We start from the raw sequence: 21,768 nt of genomic DNA, 5'->3' as shown, positions 1-21,768 counted from the left end.
TGTTCAAACCCTTGAAGGCAGGCTTTTCCAAAACGGGGGAGATACTAGTTTACAGGTTCATGTAAGCTATTTTACCATCGACTTGTCTATCCGAGATGGCTAAATAATTACAATAGTTGCTTCTTTTAATTCCTCTTTCCAAGAAGAGATGGACGACGGCATTTATTTTTATGTTTATATAGGAACATACAGTCCTATTTATTTGAGCTGGAATACACTGAAGAAGAGTTGAGACAGCGAGAAAAATAACTGTGAGACCAGCAAGCAGCGGCGGCAGCCTAGACCAGCTGAACCAGGACTCAGGAGGACAAATAACAAACGAGTAAATTGTTTTAGCTGTCGGTAGATAGCTAGCAATATAAGCTCACTTTTTGCACGAGGCGGTGTTGTTCAGTTGATTACAATTTGGTGATTGAATAGTACCATTACAAGGCAAACTAGCCAAGTTTATCCAGCTAGCTGTGTACTTGCTACACCTAAAATGTACTGTAGTCTAACGTTATAGCTAGCTAACTAGCCTACCTAGGCAGAGTACCTCTCATTAGGAACACAACTGGATATATTTTTGATGATAATGGCGGAGAAGTAAAAGAATGACTTTGTCTTGATGACTCATATTAGTATTGGAGTAGCTACACCTGTGTGTTGTAGCTAGCTAGCTAACGTGTGTCTGTGAGATGTCTCATATTCTACACCGTGCTGCTACAGTAGGAATACAGACAGTACACAACGATTACCCATGAATGTGTAATAGCATTTTGACTTTTCTTCTCACACACAAAACCGCTTGTATACAAAGAATATGATGACTTTCAAGAGGAGATGTGAAAGGTCCCATAACAACCCTTGTATCAGTGACTCTGAACACCTCACTGCACCGCCCAAACACATCATATACAAGTATTCCCTTTGTAGAAATGTAGTATTTATTAGAAGCGTTAGTAGTATATTTTTCTTCTACTTCATTGTGATATTTTTCTTCTACTATATATATATATATATATATATATATATTAGAAGAAAAATATACTACTAACGCTTCTAATAAATACTACATATATATCATAAATATATATCATACATTGTGTAACTGTTCCTGCATACTGCTGTGAAAACTCACCTCAGTCTCCAGAGCAAATAAACTTTGTCTTGAATACATGCCATGTTTACTTATTTGCTATATTGACAGACTAATATATAGTTTTATTGAAACATGTTTACTTGCCAACAAATTCGTTTAAATGATACACCAACTCCCTGCATCATTTGTTTTTAGCAGTAAGATTGAAGCTAGTTTATCCAAATACATTTCCAAATACATTTCCAGAAGTTGAAGCCAACACTTTATTGGTTTCTGATGCAGCTGGAATAATTTAAGCACTTGTCAGTACACTTGTAAAAAAATATAATGTAAAACACAATTATATACATATGTACAGTACCACAGCTAACAATATATTTACCACAATGCAGTTGTGAGCATACTACGCATATACAACAACATCAGTCTAACTGAATATGGATGTTGTATTGGTTGAATGTTACACACAAGTTCCAGAATGTTCTTCAGCTGGTGAACCTCTTCTTGTGTTGGGTAATGGCAGCTGGTTTAGCAGGCTTTGACGTTGTGGCGATGTTGGCAGGGATGTTGGGTTTTAGGGAGCTGTGAATCAGGCTCCTTGTAGACAACTGTCTGGTCCTTTCTGTACTCTACAGTCAGGCGGACAAGTCTCTCGTACACTTTCTTCACCACCTACTGCTTCGACCTCTTGCAGAAGATTTGTTTGTCCTGCAAGTCTCCTGGAAAGACATGAAGACTGATCATGAGGATGTGTAAAACATGAAGACGGATCATACAACTAAAGCTGGTGTCAAGGTTATCTTTCATCCAATGGGTCTACATGCTCTGTACAACTAAAGTTGGTGTCAAGGTTATCTTTCATCCAATGGGTGTACAGTCGTGGCCAAAAGTTTTGAGAATGACACAAATATTAATTTTCACAAAGTCTGCTGCCTCAGTTTGTATGATGACAATTTGCATATACTCCAGAATGTTATGAAGAGTGATCAGATGAATTGCAATTAATTAAAAAGTCACTCTTTGCCATGCAAATGAACTGAATCCCCCAAAAAACATTTCCACTGCATTTCAGCCCTGCCACAAAAGGACCAGCTGACATCATGTCAGTGATTCTCTCGTTAACACAGGTGTGAGTGTTGACGAGGACAAGGCTGGAGATCACTCTGTCATGCTGATTGAGTTTGAATAACAGACTGGAAGCTTGAAAAGGAGGGTGGTGCTTAGAATCATTGTTCTTTCTCTGTCAACCATGGTTACCTGCAAGGAAACATGTGCCGTCATCATTGCTTTGCACAAAAAGGGCTTCACAGGCAAGGATATTGCTGCCAGTAAGATTGCACCTTAAATCAACCATTTATCAGATCATAAAGAACTTCAAGGAGAGCAGTTCAATTGTTGTGAAGAAGGCTTCAGGGCGCCCAAGAAAGTCCAGCAAGCGCCAAGACCGTCTCCTAAAGTTGATTTAGCTGCGGGATTGGGGCACCACCAGTACAGAGCTTGCTCAGGAATGGCAGCAGGGAGGTGTGAGTGCTTCTGCACGCACAGTGAGGCGAAGACTTTTGGAGGATGGCCTGGTGTCAAGGACGGCAGCAAAGAAGCCACTTCTCTCCAGGAAAAACATCAGGGACAGACTGATATTCTGCAAAAGGTACAGGGATTGGACTGCTGAGGACTGGGGTAAAGTCATTTTCTCTGATGAATCCCCTTTCCGATTGTTTGGGGCATCCGGAAAAAAGCTTGTCCGGAGAAGACAAGGTGAGCGCTACCATCAGTCCTGTGTCATGACAACAGTAAATCATCCTGAGACCCTTCATGTGTGGGGTTGCCTCTCAGCCAAGGGAGTGGGCTCATTCACAATTTTGCCTAAGAACACAGCCATGAATAAAGAATGGTATCAACACATCCTCCGAGAGCAACTTCTCCCAACGATCCAGGAACAGTTTGGTGACAAACAATGCCTTTTCCAGCATGATGGCACACCTTGCCATAAGGCAGAAGTGATAACTAAGTTGCTCGGGGAACAAAACATCGATATTTTGGGTCCATGGCCAGGAAACTCCCCAGACCTTAATCCCATTGAGAACTTGTGGTCAATCCTCAAGTGGCGGGTGGACAAACAAAAACCCATAAATTCTGACAAACTCAAAGCATTGATTATGCAAGAATGGGCTGCCATCAGTCAGGATGTGGCACAGAAGTTAATTGACAGCATGCCAGGGTCAACACTGCAAATATTGACTCTTTGCATCAACTTCATGTAATTGTCAATAAAAGCCTTTGACACTTATGAAATGCTTGTTATTATACTTCAGTATTCCATAGTAACATCTGACAAAAATATCTAAAGACACTGAAGCAGCAAACATTGTGAAAATTAATATTTGTGTCATTCTCAAAACTTTTGGCCACGAATGTACAGGCTCTGTACAACAAAAGCTGGTGTCAAGTTCAACGTCATCAGCAGATGGATTAGTCTGTAGGACTCACACTAGTCAGTGATTAGCAAACATTTGACTACTTTGTCCCCATCAATACACACTCAAACAAGGTACTATAGCCACCCACCCCTTTAATGTCAATACAATATGCATCTAACACCTCTTCTCCAATTTAGACTTCAAGTCTTGTATGAACAATCAACTAAACGTCCACAATACAGAGAAACTACAGTAGAAGTTGTAGCCTACTTGTAAATACACCAACAAGACAGAGACCATGTTCATGCCTAGCTCCAGTATATCCATTTGCTCATCATGGAGTCATTGAAAGATTTAGTAGATGTTAGTCTGATTTTAGATGGTGACTTACACTAGTTCCTGGTGCTGAGCTTGATGTCGATGCCTCTGCAGTTGTTGACGGGATCGGACTCTAAATAGAACACATAGTCACGTTCGCCTCTGCGGTAGTTAGTTAGCTAGCTAACAGTTAGCTAACGTAACCTAATGAAGCTAACGTTAGCTTGCAAAGTTACAAATCACCATCGACAGATAGCAGCTGGCTATTTACATTGATATGCTTTGGAATGTCTAGCCATCGTATTATGAAAGCTAGCTAGCTAGATTTTGGTTTAGATAAACAAATGTAATTCGCTAGCTAGCTAGCTAATTAGGTAGGTAAGGTTAGCTACGTTACCTCAGCTTGACTTCTTTTCTGCTGCTCTGATGTTGGCCGATCGGATGCCTTCCTCTTTGAAGTGAAGGGGAAAATCTATGGAATAGCATCACTTTTCAACATTCGACGACATGGAAACCCCGCCAGTTGAGACTTCTGTCCCATTTCAAAATCCTTTGTTTGAATGTTCTGTCTACAAACAGACATTTTGATATTTCTCACAGCAACTGGATATGAATTTTGGCAACCAGGAAATGTAGCTGGCCCATTTCTACCGATGAGATGCAAAAACGCAGGTCTATACACTGCTATAATGTCAGTTGAAAGAATACACTTTGATCTCAATTAGTTTTTTCCATTATTGTTTTTGAGGCATCCATTACCAATATGAAGAACGAATGTCATTTCAACCCCAAAAAATTACGTACAGTACCAGTCAGAAATTTGGACACACCTACTCATTCAATTTTTTGTATTTTTTTTTCTACATTGTAAAATAATACTGAAGACTTCAAAACTATGAAATAACACATATGGAATCATGTAGTAAACAAAAAAAAGTGTTAAATAAATCAGATTATATTTTAGATTCTTCAAAGTAGCCACCCTTTGCCTTGATGACAACTTTGCACACTCTTGGCATTCTCTCAACCAGCTTCACCTGGAATGCTTTTCCAACAGTCTTGAAGGAGTTCCCACATATGCTGAGCATCTGCAGTCCAACTCAAGAAATTCCACAAATGAACTTTTAACCCCTGGTCGGGCTCCGTCCCACATCCAGCGAAAAATCCTATCGCCATTAGCATAACAAAATGTAATATATATATTTTTTCAAATATAGGACTATGTTATATCGTTTTATAGATACACCTCTCCTGAATCGAACCACGTTGTCCGATTTCAAAAAGGCTTTACAGCAAAAGCAAAACATTAGATTATGTTAGAGGAGTATATCGTAAAAGTAGCCACATAGCAATTTTCCGACCAACCACATGCATCACAAATAACCAAAAAACAGCTAAATGCAGCACTAACCTTTGACAATCTTCATCAGATGACACTCCTAGGACATCATGTTACGCAATACATGCATTCTTTTGTTCGATAAAGTTCATATTTATATATAAAAACAGCATTTTACATCGGCGCGTGACGTTGACTAACTATTATCCCTCAAATGCATCCGGTGAAACAGCGCTACAATTTACTAAATTACTATTCGAAAACATTTTTAAAATGTAATATTGTCATTCTAAGATGTATAGATGAATATCTCTTGAAAGCACCTGTAATGCCAGATTTAAAAATAACTTTACTGGGTAATCACACTTTGCGATAAAAGGGGATGCGATACTCAGAAAAATAGGCTTCCGTTACAGGTCAGCGCCATCTTGGAACAATCGCATATCAAATCTACTCTTGTATACTATTGTCAATAATCCCTTACCTTTGATTATCTTCATCAGAAAGCACTTGCAGGAATCCCAGGTCCACAACAAATGTATTTTCGTTCGAAAAAGTTAATCCTTTACGTCCCAATAGCTTGTTCTTGTTAGCGCGTTCTGAAGGCTGCTCCAAAACTTCCGTCGGCTGCGGGACTCCTCTTTCAATAAAATGCATTTTTTTTAAATGTAGGTTCGTTCAAACATGTCAAACGTTGTATAACATAAATCTTTAGGGCCTTTTTCAACCAGAGCTCCAATAAGATTCAAGGGGGACGATTGCATTGTCTTTCAAAACGTTTCGAAAGGGGAGGGTAGCCAAGTGCGCCGGCGTCATAATGGTGATGGCCCTCCTCATGTGACCACTTTCCACAGCGTCTCATTCAGTCAGTTTTCACAGTAGGAGACTCAAACCACTTTGTAAAGACTGGGGACATCTAGTGGAAGCAATAGGAAGTGCTCAATGAACCATTGCTCACGGTGTGATTTATAGGCAAAGTGATGAAGTTGAGTCCGCAATTCAGAATTCCACATCCTGTTACGATCGGTCTCGGGGTTTTGACTGCCATATGAGTTCTGTTATACTCACAGACACCATTCAAACAGTTTTAGAAACTTTAGGTTGTTTTCTATCCACAAGTATTAATTATATGCATATCCTAGCTTCTGAGTTGGAGTAGGAGGCCGTTTAAAATGGGCACTAATTTTTTTCAAAAATTGCTGTAGCGCCCCCTATCCTAGGCGACCGTCAAGAGGTTAAGAAGGCACACCTGCACACCTGTTAATTGAAATGCATTCCAGGTGACAACCTTATGAAGCTGGTTGAGATAATGACAAGAGTGTGCACAGCTGTCATCAAGGCAAAGGGTGACTACTTTGAAGAATCTCAAATATATATTTTATTTGTATTTGTTTAACACTTTTTTGGTTACTACATGATTCCATATGTGTTATTTCATAGTTTAATGTATTCACTATTATTCTACAATGTAGAAAATAGAACAAATAAAGAAAAACTCTGGAATGAGTAGGTGTGTCCAAACTTTTGACTGGTACTGAATAGTGAAAAAGAGCAGCAGTGACACACCTACTCATTCATAAGGAGTCTGGTTAACTAGGGGTACATAAGGAGTCTGGTTAACTAGGGGTACATAAGGAGTCTGGTTAACTAGGGGTACATAAGGAGTCTGGTTAACTAGGGATACATAAGGAGTCTGGTTAACTAGGGATACATAAGGAGTCTGGTTAACTAGGGGTACATAAGGAGTCTGGTTAACTAGGGGTACTTAAGGAGTCTGGTTAACTAGGGATACATAAGGAGTCTGGTTAACTAGGGGTACATAAGGAGTCTGGTTAACTGGGGGTACATAAGGAGTCTGGTTAACTAGGGGTACTTAAGGAGTCTGGTTAACTAGGGGTACATAAGGAGTCTGGGTTAACTAGGGGTACTTAAGGAGTCTGGTTAACTGGGGGTACATAAGGAGTCTGGTTAACTGGGGGTACATAAGGAGTCTGGTTTAATGGGGGTACATAATAAGGAGTCTGGTTAACTAGGGGTACATAAGGAGTCTGGTTAACTAGGGGTACATAAGGTGTAGTGTGGAAGCCATCTTGATGTGCTGCTGCAGGTTGACATCTGGTAAAGCAGGTGAGATGACTCACTCCCCAACCAATAGCTGTGTTCCCAACAGTCTTGTTATGCTTCCTCTCGCCGTCTCCTTCCCTTAATGGTCACTGGCAGGCGGAACAACTGAATGGATTTCATGGACATCCCATGGCCCAGTCCAGAAACATCCCCAAGCCTCTAGTCTACTTCCTAGGCCTTTCAGGTACAAAACAATATGGTAGCAGCTCCACCCTGTCCTATGATATGTAGATAATAACTGGCTAGGTATAAACAATATGGTAGCAGCTCCACCCTGCCCTATGATATGTAGATAATAACTGGCTAGGTATAAACAATATGGTAGCAGCTCCACCCTGCCCTATGATATGTAGATAATAACTGGCTAGGTATAAACAATATGGTAGCAGCTCCACCCTGCCCTATGATATGTAGATAATAACTGGCTAGGTATAAACAATATGGTAGCAGCTCCACCCTGTCCTATGATATGTAGATAACAACTAGATAGGTATAAACAAAATGGTAGCAGCTCCACCCCGCCCTATGATATGTAGATAATAACTGGCTAGGTATAAACAATATGGTAGCAGCTCCACCCTGCCCTATGATATGTAGATAATAACTGGCTAGGTATAAACAATATGGTAGCAGCTCCACCCTGCCCTATGATATGTAGATAATAACTGGCTAGGTATAAACAATAAGGTAGGAGCTCCACCTTGCCCTCTGATAGTGGGATTGTTTTTGCATATTGCCTTTCCCTATCAAATCCTTTCCATACTGAAAAAAAAAGCTTCTTTCTCACAAATTTGGTGCATACATTTGTTCACATCCCTGTTAGTGAGCATTTTTCCTTTAAGTTAATCCATACACCTGACAGGTGGGGCCTATCTAGAACCTGATTAAACATTACACAGGTGCACCTTGTGCTGGGGACAATAAAAGGCCACTCTAAAATGTGCAGTTTTGTCAGACAACATAATGCCACAGATATCTCAAGTTTTACAAGTACGTGCAATTGGCATGCTGACTTCAGGGATGTCCACCTGAGCTGTTGCCAGATCATTTAATGTTAATTTCTCTACCATAAGAGAGAAATAAAGTGGGTAGGGCTAGGGGTTGCGACTAGGGGTTGTTTCTGACGGGGGTTAGGGGTTGTTTCTGGATGGGGGATGGGGGTTAGGGCTAGGGGTTGTTTGTGGATGGGGGATGGGGGTAGTGCTAGGGGTTGTTTCTGGATGGGGGATGGGGGTTAGGGCTAGGGGTTGTTTCTGGATGGGGGATGGGGGTTAGGGCTAGGGGTGGTTTCTGGATGGGGGATGGGGGGTTGGGCTAGGGGTTGTTTCTGGATGGGGGATGGGGGGTTGGGCTAGGGGTTGTTTCTGGATGGGGGATGGGGGTTAGGGCTAGGGGTTGTTTCTGGATGGGGGATGGGGGGTTGGGCTAGGGGTTGTTTCTGGATGGGGGATGGGGGTTAGGGCTAGGGGTTGTTTCTGGATGGGGTAGTGCTAGGGGTTGTTTCTGGATGGGGGTTAGGGCTAGGGGTTGTTTCTGGATGGGGGATGGGGGTTAGGGCTAGGGGTTGTTTCTGGATGGGGGATGGGGGTTAGGGCTAGGGGTTGTTTCTGGATGGGGGATGGGGGTTAGTGCTAGGGGTTGTTTCTGGATGGGGTAGTGCTAGGGGTTGTTTCTGGATGGGGGATGGGGGGTTGGGCTAGGGGTTGTTTCTGGATGGGGGATGGGGGTTAGGGCTAGGGGTTGTTTCTGGATGGGGGATGGGGGGTTGGGCTAGGGGTTGTTTCTGGATGGGGGATGGGGGTTAGGGCTAGGGGTTGTTTCTGGATGGGGTAGTGCTAGGGGTTGTTTCTGGATGGGGGTTAGGGCTAGGGGTTGTTTCTGGATGGGGGATGGGGGTTAGGGCTAGGGGTGGTTTCTGGATGGGGGATGGGGGGTTGGGCTAGGGGTTGTTTCTGGATGGGGGATGGGGGTTAGGGCTAGGGGTTGTTTCTGGATGGGGGATGGGGGTTAGTGCTAGGGGTTGTTTCTGGATGGGGTAGTGCTAGGGGTTGTTTCTGGATGGGGGATGGGGGTTAGGGCTAGGGGTTGTTTTTGGATGGGGTAGTGCTAGGGGTTGTTTCTGAATGGGGGATGGGGGTTAGGGCTAGGGGTTGTTTCTGGATGGGGGTTGGGACTAGGGGTTGTTTCTGGATGGGGGTTGGGACTAGGGGTTGTTTCTGGATGGGGATGGGGGTTAGGGCTAGGGGTTGTTTCTGGATGGGGATGGGAGTTAGGGCTAGGGGTTGTTTCTGGATAGGGATGGGGGTTAGGGCTAGGGGTTGTTTCTGGATGGGGGTTGGGACTAGGGGTTGTTTCTGGATGGGGATGGGGGTTAGGGCTAGGGGTTGTTTCTGGATGGGGGATGGGGCTAGGGGTTGTTTCTGGATGGGGGATGGGGGTTAGGGCTAGGGGTTGTTTCTGATGGGGATAGTGCTAGGGGTTGTTTCTGGATGGGGGATGGGGCTAGGGGTTGTTTCTGGATGGGGGATGGGGGTTAGGACTAGGGGTTAGGGCTAGGGGTTGTTTCTGGACGGGTGCCCACCATATTATTTTCACCAATCAAGTCCTTGGGGATCAGTGGTCATGGAGGAGAAGAGGCAAGGAAAGGAAGCCGTGTAAGACTACTTGGACGTAGGAGAAGTGTTGCACTGCTGTTCTCCACTGCACTATTTTCCAGGACATTTATGCAGAGGCATCGTCTAATGAGGAGAAGACTTTTAATAGCAGTTATTAAATAGAGCAATTCAGACGGTCATTTCACCTTCAGCCCCCTGATTGAAGATGTATTATTCTCTATGACATCAATCCTGAGGTCAACTACTTGATTAGTGAATGTGCCTGAGTGTGTAAGAGACCCTCTTCTTATTGGACAATCGACCAAATGTGACCTTTGAAATGAATTAATTTCTGGGGTAACTTATTAACACTAATGCTAAAAATCATGCATTCATTTAACGACATTGTCCCTGCCACATCTATCATCATTTCAAAAGCTGCCGAGAGTGACAAAGAGCTGGCTCTGCAAGGCGTGGATCTGCATAAGTAACCGACGCAGCTGTTGTCGTCAAACTCGTTCATATTATGATGGACTGGGCTTCAGGCCTTCTGGCTTCCTCTCCACACATACACTGAACAAAAAATATAAACGCAACATGTAAAGTATTGGTCTCATGTTTCATGAGCTGAAATAAAAGAAAACAGACATGTTCCATATGCACAAAAAGCTTATTTCTTGTGTTTTGCACAAATGTGTTTCCATCCCTGTTAGCGAGCATTTCTCCACTGCTGAGATAATCCATCCACCTGACAGGTGTGGCATATCAAGAAGCTGATTAAACAGCATAATCATTACACAGGTGCACCTTGTGCTGTGGACAATAAAATGTTTTATTTCAATTTACAGATTTCCTTATATGAACTGTAACTCAGTAAAAGCTTTGAAATTGTTGCATGTTGTGTTTATATTTTATTGTTCAGTATATATCCCTGCGGCATCATACCATCCAGACCTGGGTTCAAATACAATTTGAAATCTTTCAAATAGTTAGAGAATTTGCTCTAGCCTGTCTGTAGTGGGTGGGGTTTAGGGACAATTCTATTGGTTCCATTGTGCCAGGAAATCTCAATCAAGCACAGCAAAAGTATTATTTGATATAGTATTTGAATCCAGGTCTGCTATATTTAATACACACACGGGCAGTTGTATACTCGACGTGACACCTGACATCGACACGCAGAGGCTCGCCTCAATTCTGAGCCCTAAAACTGCAATGGAACAAACGTGGCGTGAAAGATACTGTTGAGAAAATGAGGAGAAAATACTCTTGAGCTGTATGACGCCTAATATCATGACAGTACATATACATTACACCAAAATCTTCTGCACGTGTCTGTCCCTGAGGTTTTACCAACCTCGATTTGCTCTTCCAGAGCTCTAACAGACTGTTTACATCGCCTTGGTAACTCCTGAGGCAGTCGCCACATCAAGCACTCGACGCACGCCAGCTTGAACTGGCTCCATCGCATCTATCTCAAATTGTCCCCTCTAGCCATTGATTTCGATAGTGTTTCTTTGCCCCCCCCCCAAAAGAACCCCTAAAAGAACCTATTTTATGTTAAACCTATATGTGATATTAAAGACAGGGAAGTGCCAACTGAGTTGTGTAAACGTTCTCTTTTCACTTCCTTCCTGTCACAAGGCATGACTCATTCACCACACTAGTTTCTAATGCCACTACAGTTGGAAGGCTGAGTGAATCTGACCTGACAGTATTGCATAAATCCAAGGCCCTCAATTTAAAGTTGCTTTGAGGAAACGTTCACAAATCCACAGGAGTATTAAGACTTGGCTGTAGGTAGCTCCACTTCTGAGAGGTTTATTATGGGGTGTCCTCCTTCACACTTTACTGAGTTGCGTCAACTGCGGCTGCCGAGACGATATCTGAGGCGTGACAGAGCCACGTACTATAGGTGACAATCTTAACTTAGGTATGTCAAATGAACTTTTTGTGTGAAACGTTCAGAGATTATTAGAGTTGGGTGTTTGCGAAATTTGTATTCATTAAAAAAAATATTTAGCAGAAAGAGAGGTGAAAACATTTCTGTAGGCCTAGTTGTATTGGAAAATAGTTAGTTTCTTTTTTAAATCCAAACATCGATATATTTTCCCTCGACTAACATCAGAGAAGGCTAAGAAACTAGAAGAGGGGAAATTATTCATATGGACGTACTTTACGAGGCGATCAAACAAAGGAGGAGTTGAGACTGAAATTTCAACAAATCAACAATGAGGAGTTGAGACTGAACATTCTTCAAATCAACGAGGAGGAGTTGAGACTGAACATTCTTCAAATCAACAAAGAGGAGTTGAGACTGAACATTCTTCAAATGAATGAGGAGGACTTGAGACTGAACATTCTTCAAATGAATGAGGAGGAGTTGAGACTGAACATTCTTCAAATCAATGAGGAGCAGTTGAGACTGAACATTCTTCAAATCAACAAGGAGGATTTGAGACTGAACATTCTTCAAATCAACGAGGAGGAGTTGAGACTGAACATTCTTCAAATGAATGAGGAGTTGAGACTGGACATTCTTCAAATCAACAAAGAGGAGTTGAGACTGAACATTCTTCAAATGAATGAGGAGGAGTTGAGACTGAACATTCTTCAAATCAATGAGGAGTTGAGACTGAACATTCCTCAAATCAACGAGGAGGAGTTGAGACTGGACATTCTTCAAATCAACGAGGAGGAGTTGAGACTGAACATTCTTCAAATCAATGAGGAGTTGAGACTGAACATTCTTCAAATCAACGAGGAGCAGTTGAGACTGAACATTCTTCAAATCAACGAGGAGGATTTGAGACTGAACATTCTTCAAATCAACGAGGAGGAGTTGAGACTGAACATTCTGAACATTCTTCAAATCAACGAGGAGGAGTTGAGACTGAACATTCTTCAAAACAATGAGGAGGATTTGAGACTGAACATTCTTCAAATCAACGAGGAGGAGTTGAGACTGAACATTCTTCAAATCAACGAGGAGGAGTTGAGACTGAACATTCTTCAAATCAACAAAGAGGAGTTGAGACTGAACATTCTTCAAATCAATGAGGAGTTGAGACTGAACATTCTTCAAATCAACAAGGAGGAGTTGAGACTGAACATTCCTCAAATCAACAAAGAGGAGTTGAGACTGAACATTCTTCTAATCAACGAGGAGGAGTTGAGACTGAACATTCCTCAAATCAACAAAGAGGAGTTGAGACTGAACATTCCTCAAATCAACAAAGAGGAGTTGAGACTGAACATTCTTCAAATCAATGAGGAGTTGAGACTGAACATTCTTCAAATCAACGAGGAGGAGTTGAGACTGAACATTCTTCAAATCAACAAAGAGGAGTTGAGACTGAACATTCTTCAAATCAATGAGGAGTTGAGACTGAACATTCTTCAAATCAACAAGGAGGAGTTGAGACTGAACATGCCTCAAATCAACAAGGAGGAGTTGAGACTGAACATTCTTCTAATCAACGAGGAGGAGTTGAGACTGAACATTCTTCAAATCAACAAAGAGGAGTTGAGTTGTTCAAATCAATGAGGATTTGAGATTGAACATTCTTCAAATCAACGAGGAGGAGTTGAGACTGAACATTCTTCAAATCAACGAGGAGGAGTTGAGTTCTCATGAACAGTATCTAAAGAGTAAACTGAGCTGAATTGAGTGTCTGTGTGTGAGAGTATGTGTGAGTGGAGTGTGTGTGTGTGTGTGTTTGTGAGGGAGAAAGAGAGTATGTATGTGTGTATGCGAGAGAGAGGGGGGGGGGGGGAGGAGAGAGAGAGAGTATGTGTGTCTGTGTGGGGTTCTGTGTCTCAATCAGCTTTTGTAATTTCTGTCCTCCATTAGGGCTATCTAATACACTGAGCCACTCGTTCCGCTCCCATCATTGTCTCAGAATGATACTCCACCAACGCTCTCGCACGAGTACGAAATTAATTCAATGTATTTAAATAATGTACAACTATTAGTTATATTAAAGATAGGCAGTGTATGGGTTCCCAGAGCTCACTTTTACCGCTCCAGGCATTTCTCTCCAATATTGTCTGCTGTTCAGAAAAAGAGAGAGAGCCATCTAACCACAAGGGAAGTGGATGAGCCATCTAAACACAAGGGACGTGGCTGAGCCATCTAACCACAAGGGACGTGGCTGAGCCATCTAACCACAAGGGAAGTGGATGAGCCATCTAACCACAAGGGAAGTGGATGAGCCATCTAAACACAAGGGACGTGGCTGAGCCATCTAACCACAAGGGACGTGGCTGAGCCATCTAACCACAAGGGAAGTGGATGAGCCATCTAACCACAAGGGAAGTGGATGAGCCATCTAAACACAAGGGAAGTGGATGAGCCATCTAAACACAAGGGAAGTGGATGAGCCATCTAAACACAAGGGAGGTGGATGAGCCATATAAACACAAGGGAGGTGAATGAGCCAACCAAAGTAACATCCAAGATGGCGTAGCAGTGCAGGCGTGTTTTGTTCGTCCTCTCGTGTACTTTTGTATTTTTCGTCTTTTTTTGTATATATTTCAATTTTATTTTCAATCTCTTTTCCATTTTAATTCAATTATACCTTCCGGTAACCTGCCTCACCCAATGTGATACGGAACCGCTATTATTTTTAATTTTTAGACCTTATAGCAAGAACCACCTAGCCATCAGAAGCTAACCAGCTAATTAGCTACAAGCTAGCCTACCAGTATCGGACTGTCTCTACACTACAATGCCGGATTCCTGCCGTAATCCCTGGACCATTACTCCTGATCTTCACAGCTAGCTAGCACCCACCGAGTTACCCAGTACCGAAGCTATCCCTGAGGCCCACCTCCCGGCCTACTCAGTTGTTCACCCAGACTCCACCCAAACACGGCTAGAACCCACTACTCCACCGGATCCTTGCCGTAAGCTCTGGACCTTGGCACCGGATCACCGCTGCTACCGAGTGGCTAATCCCCCTGCCCCGAAGCTAGCACCAGTTAGCCATGAGCCAGGCGCATCTCCCGGCTAGCAAACTAAATTACTACAACTACAATACCTCTTTCGCCATCTGGCTTGGATCCTTTGTCGACACGGCGCCCCGCCGCACCACCACGACTGGTCTGCCGACGAATACTCCATCCGCTGTGCCTTCAACCAGCCTCCGTCGGACGTCGGAGCAGACGCTTCTATTAGCCCCGGGCTACTAACTTTAAACGCCGTGTCGCCCGCGTGCTAGCGTAGTAGCGACTACTCCGCGGCTTCCCTGTTCTATCTATTGCTGCCCCCTGGACCCTATGATCACTTGGCTACATAGCTGATGCCTGCTGGACTGTCCATTAATCACTGTACTCCATTCTGTTTATTTTTTTGTTTATCTGTCTGCCCCAGCCGCGAACTCAGGCTATGACCTCACCCATTATAACCAGCATGTCCAGAGATACAACCTCTCTTATCATCACTCAGTGCCTGGGCTTACAGCCGCTGTACCCGCACCCCACCATACCCCTGCATGCACATTATGCCCTGAATCTATTCTACCACGCCCAGAAATCTGCTCCTTTTATTGTTTGTCCCCAACGCTCTAGGCGACTAATTTTGATATCCTTTAGCCGTACCCTCATCCTACTCCTCCTCTGTTCCTCGGGTGATGTGGAGGGAAACCCAGGCCCTGCGTGTCCCCAGGCACCCTCATTTGTTGACTTCTGTGGTCGAAAAAGCCTTGGTTTCATGCATGTTAACATCAGAAGCCTCCTCCCTAAGTTTGTTTTACTCACTGCTTTAGCACACTACGCCAACCCTGATGTCCTTGCCGTGTCTGAATCCTGGCTTAGGAATGCCACCAAAAATTCTGAGATTTCCATACCCAACTACAACATTTTCCGTCAAGATAGAACTGCCAAAGGGGGAGGAGTTGCAATCTACTGCAGAGATAGCCTGCAAAGTTCTGTCATACTTCCCAGGTCTATACCCAAACAGTTCGAGCTTCTAATTTTAAAAATGAATCTCTCCAGAAACAAGTCTCTCACTGTTGCCACCTGTTATAGACCCCCCTCAGCTCCCAGCTGTGCCCTGGACACCATTTGTGAATTCATCACCCCCCATCTAGCTTCAGAGCTCGTTCTGTTAGGTGACCTAAACTGGGATATGCTTAACACCCCGGCAGTCCTACGATCTAAGCTAGATGCCCTCAATCTCACACAAATCATCAAGGAACCCACCAGGTACAACCCCAAATCCGTAAACAATCTCATAGACATTATTCTGACCAACTTGCCCTCCAAATACACCTCTGCTGTTTTCAATCAGGATCTCAGCGATCACTGCCTCATTGCCTGTATCTGTTATGGGTCCGTGGTCAAACGACCACCCCTCATCACTGTCAAACGCTCCCTAAAACACTTCTGCGAGCAGGCCTTTCTAATCGACCTGACCCGGGTATCCTGGAAGGATATTGACCTCATCCCATCAGTCGAGGATGCCTGGTCATTCTTTAAAAGTAATTTCCTCACCATCCTTAGAAAAGCATGCCCGGTTCAAAAAATGCAGAACTAAGAACAGATATAGCCCTTGGTTCACGCCAGACCTGACTGCCCTTGACCAGCACAAAAACATCCTGTGGTGGACTGCAATAGCATCGAATAGTCCCCGCGATATGCAACTGTTCAGGGAAGTCAGGAACCAATACACGCAGTCAGTCAGGAAAGCAAAGGCTAGCTTTTTCAAGCAGAAAAAGGGTCTAGGGTCTATGGGCACCTAGCTCTAACTCCAAAAAGATTTGGGACACTGTAAAGTCCATGGAGAACAAGAGCACCTCCTCCCAGCTGCCCACTGCATTGAGGCTAGGTAACATGGTCACCACCGATAAATCCATGATAATCGAACATTCCGATAAGCATTTCACAACGGCTGGCCATGCCTTCCTCCTGGCTACTCCAACCCAACAGCTCCGACCCCCCGCAGCTACTCGCCCAAGCCTCCCCAGCTTCTCCTTCACCCAAATCCAGATAGCAGATGTTCTGAAAGAGCTGCAAAACCTGGACCCATACAAATCAGCTGGCCTAGACAATCTGGGTCCTCTCTTTCTAAAACTATCTGCCGCCTTTGTTGCAACCCCCATTACCAGCCTGTTCAACCTCTCTTTCGTATCGTCCGAAATCCCTAAAGATTGGAAAGCTGCCGCAGTCATCCCCCTCTTCAAAGGGGGTGACACGCTAGACCCAAACTGTTACAGACCTATATCCATCCTGCCCTGCCTATCAAAAGTCTTCGAAAGCCAAGTTAATAAACAGATCACTGGCCATTTCGAATCCCACCGTACCTTCTCCGCTGTGCAATCCGGTTTCCGAGCCGGTCACGGGTGCACCTCAGCCACGCTCAATGTACTAAACGATATCATAACCGCCATCGATTAAAGACAGTACTGTGCAGCCGTCTTCATCGACCTGGCCAAGGCTTTCGACTCTGTCAATCACCGTATTCTTATCGGCAGACTCAATAGCCTTGGTTTTTCTAATGACTGCCTCGCCTGGTTCACCAACTACTTTGCAGACAGAGTTCAGTGTGTCAAATCGGAGGGCATGTTGTCCAGACCTCTGGCAGTCTCTATGGGAGTACCACAGGGTTCAATTCTCGGGCCGACTCTTTTCTCTGTATATATCAATGATGTCGCTCCTCCTGCGGGCGATTCCCTGATCCACCTCTACGCAGACGACACCATTCTGTATACTTCTGGCCCTTCCTTGGACACTGTGCTAACTAACCTCCAAACGAGCTTCAATGCCATACAACACTCAGTCTGTGGCCTCCAACTGCTCTTAAACTCTAGTAAAACCAAATGCATGCTTTTCAACTGTTCGCTGCCCGCACCCGCCCGCCCGACTAGCATCACCACCCTGGATGGTTCCGACCTAGAATATGTGGACCACTACAAATACCTAGGTGTCAGGTTAGACTGTAAACTCTCTTTCCAGACTCATATTAAACATCTCCAATCCAAAATCAAATCTAGAATCGGCTTTCTATTTCGCAACAAAGCCTCCTTCACTCACGCCGCCAAACTTAACCTAGTAAAACTGACTATCCTACCGATCCTCGACTTCGGCGATGTCAACTACAAAATAGCTTCCAATACTCTACTCAGTAAATTGGATGCAGGCTATCACAGTGCCATCCGTTTTGTCACCAAAGCCCCATATACCACCCACCACTGCGACCTGTATGCTCTAGTTGGCTGGCCCTCGCTACATATTCATCGCCAGACCCACTGGCTCCAGGTCATCTATAAGTCTATGCTAGGTAAAGCTCCGCCTTATCTCAGTTCACTGGTCACGATAACAACACCCACCCGTAGCACACGTTCCAGCAGGTATATCTCACTGATAATCCCCAAAGCCAACGCCTCATTTGGCCGCCTTTCCTTCCAGTTCTCTGCTGCCAGTGACAGGAACGAATTGAAAAAAATCACTGAACTTTAAACATCAGCTATCTGAGCAGCTAAGCGATCGCTGCAGCTGTACATAGTCCATCTGTAAATAGCCCACCCAATCTACCTACCTCATCCCCATACTGTTTTTATTTACTTTTCTGCTCTTTTTCACACCAGTATCTCTACTTGCACATCATCATCTGCTCATTTATCACTCCAGTGTTAATCTGCTAAATTGTAATTATTCGCTCCTATGGCCTATTTATTGCCTACCTCCTCATGCCTTTTGCACACACTGTATATAGACTTTCTTTTTTTTCTCTACTGTGTCATTGACTTGTTTATTGTGTTATTGGCTTGTTTATTGTATGTGTAACTCTGTGTTGTTGTCTGTGTCACACTGCTTTGCTTTATCTTGGCCAGGTCGCAGTTGTAAATGAGAACTTGTTCTCAACTAGCCTTCCAGGTTAAATAAAGGTGAAATAATATTATTATTTTTTTAATAAAATACAAAGGGAGGTGGATGAGCCATCTAAAAGCAAAGGGAGGTGGATACGAGAAGACTTCTACTGATGATCAAGAAGTGGGAGAGACAGAGAGATTCTTTCCATTATCGGAAAGGACTCGGAGCGATGCTGGCGGTCCACGGGGGGCACGGGGGAGTGAGACGAGAGGGCCCTGGGTTTATGTGTCTATCAATGCCACGTCTTTTCAGGATCATGGTTCAAGGCACATGGCAAGGGTAAAGGAAAGTGAAGACTGGTACGTCGCCTTGGGTGTTTGGCTGGTCGCTAAGGACACTGAGCTGGTGGAGACTATGTTCTCTGGTGTCTTAAAGGAAGGGGGGGGGGGGGGGGGGGGGGGGGTGACACTCTAAGCCCAGGAAAGAGTGGCTACGGGGGTGTAGAGTGTGTGATTGAGAAAAGTAGGCCAACTGGACACACAACTTCTGTCTGGTGCTGTTGAACTGAGTTAAGACAATTCAAGTGGGGTGTAGAGATGTACGTGAAGAAAACATGGACAGAGAGATAGAGAGGTCAAGTGGGGTTAAAAAACGAACAAAGAAAGCTATTTGTTGTGTATCTAGTCCATGATGAATCCAATAAACATGTATTATACCTGTAGAATATCTCCAGTAAACATGTATTACGTGTAGAAGAGCAAAAGAAAAGAAGTTGCAGTAGCCAAGTCTGAAACATTATTTTCTATTATTTTAGAATATAATTATTTCCACAGTAAATGCAGCAAAAGTGTGCACTTGGTAGTGTGAGAGAGAAAGTGTGCACTTGGTAGTGTGAGAGAGAATTGGTAACCACAGATTCCGAGAAGGCCCTGAACGTATTTGCAGCGAGATCTCAGATCCTTTTTATTTTAATCTTTTAAAATTGCAACCACCCACAGGCTCAGAAGACTCCAGCTGGCAAGCAATTCTGAAGAGAACAGATTCTACACAGACTGGGGCCATAGGGAGACAGGCAGGGAAGTGAAAGAAGCTATACTGTTGATTAAATTTAGTTGATTTAGCCGCTTAGCTTCTCCTCCAGGGTGATTTACAGTTCTACAGAAGATATTTACCTGAGTTGGCTCAGGTTGACTAAGGTAACATGGCTACAAGTCTTCAAGGTAGGAAGACCGACCTGCAAACCTCCGGTTGTGTTTTTTTTTATATCATCGTTATTTATACAGGTTAGTCTCACTGAGATAAACAATCTATTTTACAAGAGAGACCTGTTCCAGAAGTACACCTACCATCATGTCTTAATACAATGAGGCTCTAGGGTCTATGGGCACCTTCAGTATGAATAGCCACTTTCAGTTGGATATCCATTGTACAGTATATGTCGGAATGTAGAATGTAGAATTCCCTTCAACCTACCATCTATTGACCATGTCAATAATAATTTTTCAACAAACAGTTTCCTTTCTGAGTGTTGGACTCAATTAATGCAGACAATAAAGTATATCTGGTGTCTGAAGACATTAATAATTGTTCCATTCATTACTTTCACCATGCCAAAGACCAGTTTTCTACGGAAGGTTTTACACTGACTGTAACGGGTTTATAAGTTGCTGCCAACCATACAACCCCAGAGTGGAGTTAAGGGTTAAAGTGAAAGGTACTTACTCATGGACCTTCAGCTGGAAACATTGGTTATGCAGGAATAGAAACTCTCTCTCGGATCCGTAGTCTATGGAAAGTTTCTCCCTTAGGTCCCTTTGGGGAAAAACAGTTTAAAGAGAAAGCAATTACTCTTTAACATTTTACTTTTGATGAGTTATTGACGATAATCTTGCATAAATGAAACGATAGAAACGAGTCCCATGTATTAATTTGAGACACATCTGAATGAATTTGATGGTAATTGACACACGGAACTAAATACAACACTAATATTAATCACACGTATCTCTATACATGGGACATACAGGGTCGATTTGTAGCAGTAGCATATTGAAACCAATAACATACAGTAAGTTAACATTATACCAAATACAAAGACAGTGATCAAAAGACCTGTCTCTTTAAAAAAAGAAACTTCCTGACTTAGGTAAGACGCTTCGTTCAGATCAAGAACATCAGTGAGACTGGAACAAATGTGTCACTTCATTAATTGACGTAAAACCGATTGCAACGCTGTTATAATTTCTGTCCCATTTAATTTCCAATTGATTATTCACGCAGTTTCATTTTAATGCAAAAAAATCTTAAAAGCTTTGGCACCCTACCCACACCACAAAGTGACATTTGCTGAATTTACATGTCAGCCTCTGATAATATCTGAGTCGTTGAAGCATTTAAGTAGCCTTTGCTGTTTCTTTAAAATACAATTTCAAACAAACTAATAAAGTGAAGAATAACTCATAACCAAAATAAATAATTTTACATTGATCCATCATCTTACACAAAAAACCTTGGCCATTTGTTGCAAGTCAGTGACAAAATAGTTTTGCATTAAATTAAAAGGATAGGGTCAACAGCCTCTCGTCACTTTCAGCTCCCTTCTAACATCTACAACTGAGAGTGACTGGATTGGTGCTACACGAAGATGACGTGACCCTTTCAGACCATTTTGGTATTGCAATGTCACCAATTATCAGGCCGAAGCAGACTGGCATTCCCTCCCTAATCGAGAATACAGGAACGGAGCCCGTTATCTCTCACTGTGCAAAGGTCCATTTCCATATTTATGATACACAAATGCTAATGCATTTTGGTTGAGGCGGGTACTCTCTTTGGACTGATAAAGTGGGGTGGAGTGGGGCCTCCCACTAAGGTCACAAAGGCAATTGTGTATGTATGTGTGTGAATGTGTGTATGTATGCATGCATGTACACTACCGTTCAAAATTTTGTAGTCACATAAAAAATGTCCTTGTTTTTTAAAGAAAAAGCACATTTTCTGTCCATTAAAATAACATAAAATTGATCAGAAATACAGTGTAGACATTGTTAATGTTACAAATGACTATTGTAGCTGGAAACA

General features: G+C 43.2%; 1 protein-coding gene across 2 annotated transcripts in view; it reads right to left on the bottom strand.

Moving 5' to 3' along the window:
* The window catches only part of glu2b (Glucosidase 2 subunit beta), a 259,487-nt gene that overhangs the window by 71,833 nt on the left and 165,886 nt on the right, over positions 1-21,768 (bottom strand). Inside the window, exons 12-15 of one of the 2 annotated variants that reach the window (XM_045721341.2) lie at positions 20,410-20,499; positions 4,214-4,288; positions 3,890-3,949; positions 1,523-1,800 (exon numbers count right to left, since the gene is read on the bottom strand). In XM_045721341.2, coding sequence (XP_045577297.1) covers positions 1,671-1,800; positions 3,890-3,949; positions 4,214-4,288; positions 20,410-20,499 — 355 coding nt within the window. In that variant the 3' untranslated portion in view covers positions 1,523-1,670. 2 annotated transcript variants of the gene reach the window in all.

This window comes from Salmo salar, chromosome 07, assembly GCF_965601325.2.
Source record: "Salmo salar chromosome 07, fSalSal1, whole genome shotgun sequence".
Classification (NCBI taxonomy): Eukaryota; Metazoa; Chordata; class Actinopteri; order Salmoniformes; family Salmonidae; genus Salmo; species Salmo salar.
The sequence above is the reverse complement of the archived record's forward strand: the minus strand, read 5'-3'. Positions and strand labels throughout refer to the sequence as shown.